The sequence below is a fragment of the Corvus brachyrhynchos genome, unplaced genomic scaffold (genome assembly GCF_000691975.1).
Source record: "Corvus brachyrhynchos isolate BGI_N302 unplaced genomic scaffold, ASM69197v1 scaffold169, whole genome shotgun sequence".
Lineage (NCBI taxonomy): Eukaryota > Metazoa > Chordata > Aves > Passeriformes > Corvidae > Corvus > Corvus brachyrhynchos.
The window spans coordinates 1,176,346-1,178,683 of record NW_008240030.1 but is presented as its reverse complement, the minus strand read 5'-3'; the positions used below and the strand labels follow the sequence as shown (position 1 = coordinate 1,178,683).

The 2,338-nt window shown below is 45.1% G+C and overlaps 1 protein-coding gene across 10 annotated transcripts in view; it reads right to left on the bottom strand.

Annotated features, from left to right (window-relative positions):
• Nucleotides 1-2,332, bottom strand: part of ANO5 (anoctamin 5) — a 55,995-nt gene extending 53,663 nt beyond the window's left edge. For 9 of the 10 annotated variants that reach the window (XM_008640901.2, XM_017743650.1, XM_017743651.1 and 6 more), the window contains exon 1: nt 2,233-2,332. In XM_008640901.2, coding sequence (XP_008639123.1) covers nt 2,233-2,293 — 61 coding nt within the window. In that variant the 5' untranslated portion in view covers nt 2,294-2,332. The remainder of the gene's footprint in view (nt 1-2,232) is intronic. The other variant, XM_017743647.1, reaches the window with a different exon arrangement.
• Nucleotides 2,333-2,338: the final 6 nt, after the last annotated feature.

The window sequence follows — 2,338 nt, the reverse complement described above, 5'->3', positions numbered from 1 at the left end:
AAGAGTTCTGGCACACAGGCTCTAAACAGGCCTTAAAGTTAAACTTTCTGCTGCTGGTACAGTCTTGCATCCCCACAACCTGTTTCCCAGCATTCAAGTTAAATAAAAAGCAGTAGTAAACCAGAATTAAATAAATAGGTACTATCCAAATACAAACATGTCTTTAAGGAAAAAAGTAGCAGATGTTTTCTCTCCTGCCTTGCTCCTACTGACTTACACAGGCCCTGCTTGAGCATATCAGACATCTAGAGCCTTAGGAGGCTTTTCCTTAAAGGCACAAAGCATGTGTTTGGATCTACAAGAAGTCCTGCTGGCAATATATGCATACTGTTAACTTTTCTTAACAATAATTTAAGGAAGGTTTTGGGGGTTTTTTAACCTTGAGAGACTTTTGGGGAACAAACAGAAACTTTAAAAAGCCCATATGCAATTTGTTTCTGTTTTAGAAAAGTGGTGAGTTAACAATATTGAACTGAACTAGAACATGATTTCGTATGGAGAGTTACATGCTACTGTACAGCAAATCCTCGTTAACCATCCTTGGACACTGGAACTCCTCAAATTTCCTTATATTCACTATTTATGACTATTAAAAAACCACAAGGCTCATGGGAAAACTGAATACTGTGGAATGAAGTTTACAAATCTGACTTCATAGAATCATTCCCTAAATGGGAATACTTTGTGTGTTCTGTAAATATTTTTTAGTGTCAAGGTACTTCAGAAGAACAACCCATGGAGAGAGCAGCTCAGTCCAAACACTTTTCATTGCTCCCAGGCACTGGGATGGGCGATGACTCAGGTCTCTCACATCCCCTTTGGAATAGGATCGCTGGCCAAGCGGCTGTAATATCCATCTGCTCCAGTTCCTAAGAAGCCTGCCAGCTCTACCAGGCCTTCCCAGAGAGGGCAAACCTTTGTCTGACACTTGCTGCGGATGCCTGCCTCCCCACAGCAGGACACCCCTCCTTGCTGTCACTATAAAGAGCTTATTTTGGGTAATTTCAGAGTCAATAGTGCCATCATACCTCTCTGAAACAAGACTGCCAAATATTTTGAAAATCATGATTTGCCACTAGTGCTCATAGTGTTTTAAATGGCATTATATATGTTTTTCTAAAAAACACAGTGTAGTCAAGCTGTGAGGGGGAACATATAACCTGAGAAGCCAACAAAAGGACTTTGTGCTTCTTTCCTGCTTTAAGATTTTCACATCTAGGACTGATGGCAAAGCATTATTTCCAAAAAAAGAGATCTTTTTCTAGGTCAGCATTCTCCTTTTTTTTTTTTAAAATGGCAAAGCATTATTTCCAAAAAAAGAGATCTTCTTCTAGGTCAGCATTCTCCTTTTTTTTTTTTTTTAAAAAAATCTATACAGTTTCATTCTGAAAATATCAACATGCTCTCTTACATCTGACTGTTGATTCACGTTGCCAGGTGAGGTGCTGATAAACACACACTTGTGTCATGTTATTTTACAAAATCCTAATATGATCACATTTATTATAAATAATGACATACCATACTGACACGAAATGGAAACAGTAACCTCGCTATAGCAAAAAAGCAAGGCCCTGACACGAATCCACTGGCCACACATCCCCTGCCGCAGGGTCTATCCAAAGCTGAAGGGTACCAGCGCATCTGGTAGAGAGCGAGGGGGAAGAAGGGTGCTCACACCTTCCGAAGTGAGGTGACCCGGTCTGCTCTGAGCCTTCTTGTAAGGGCAGCCTCAGCTGCTGGAAGGCAGCGCCCGACCCCAGCTGGTGCTTCGGCGGAGGCTGAAAGTTTGCTGTCCGGCAGAGGGACATGTGTACCTGCTGTGTCTTTTAAGATAAAAATCAAGCGGGTTCTCTAGCTTTTGCTCTTGGCAGGGTGCTGATGTTAGAAGCTTCATTTTCAAGGTTTATTTGGGGATTATACAGATCTAATCATAGTTTGATCATGCTCATGGAAAAGTGGTTTTGCTCTCAAGTGGAAGCCGAAGAATTTAAAGCTCGATGCAGGAGGGGTCAGGATTCATCCGCGATCAGCCCCATCTCACAGACGCCGGCCTGCAGACCCTGGGGAGGAACCAGAGCTCCCCAATGCCCCACACCACGCTCGCCTCCGCTGCCTCCCACCCGCGCCGCTTCCATGGGCCCCGAGTCACCGCTGGGCAGGAAGCGCTACCGCACCCCGGGGGGCAGAGGCGGAACAGAGCCGCGATCCCCCTTTTCCGCCCTCTCCTACCGTCCGCCGACAGAGCCATCTCGATGAGCGTCTCATTTGCTTTCTTCCCCAAGCGGTTCATGGTGGCCGCCTTTCCGCTGCTGCTGGGGAGCGGCTGTGCAGCGGA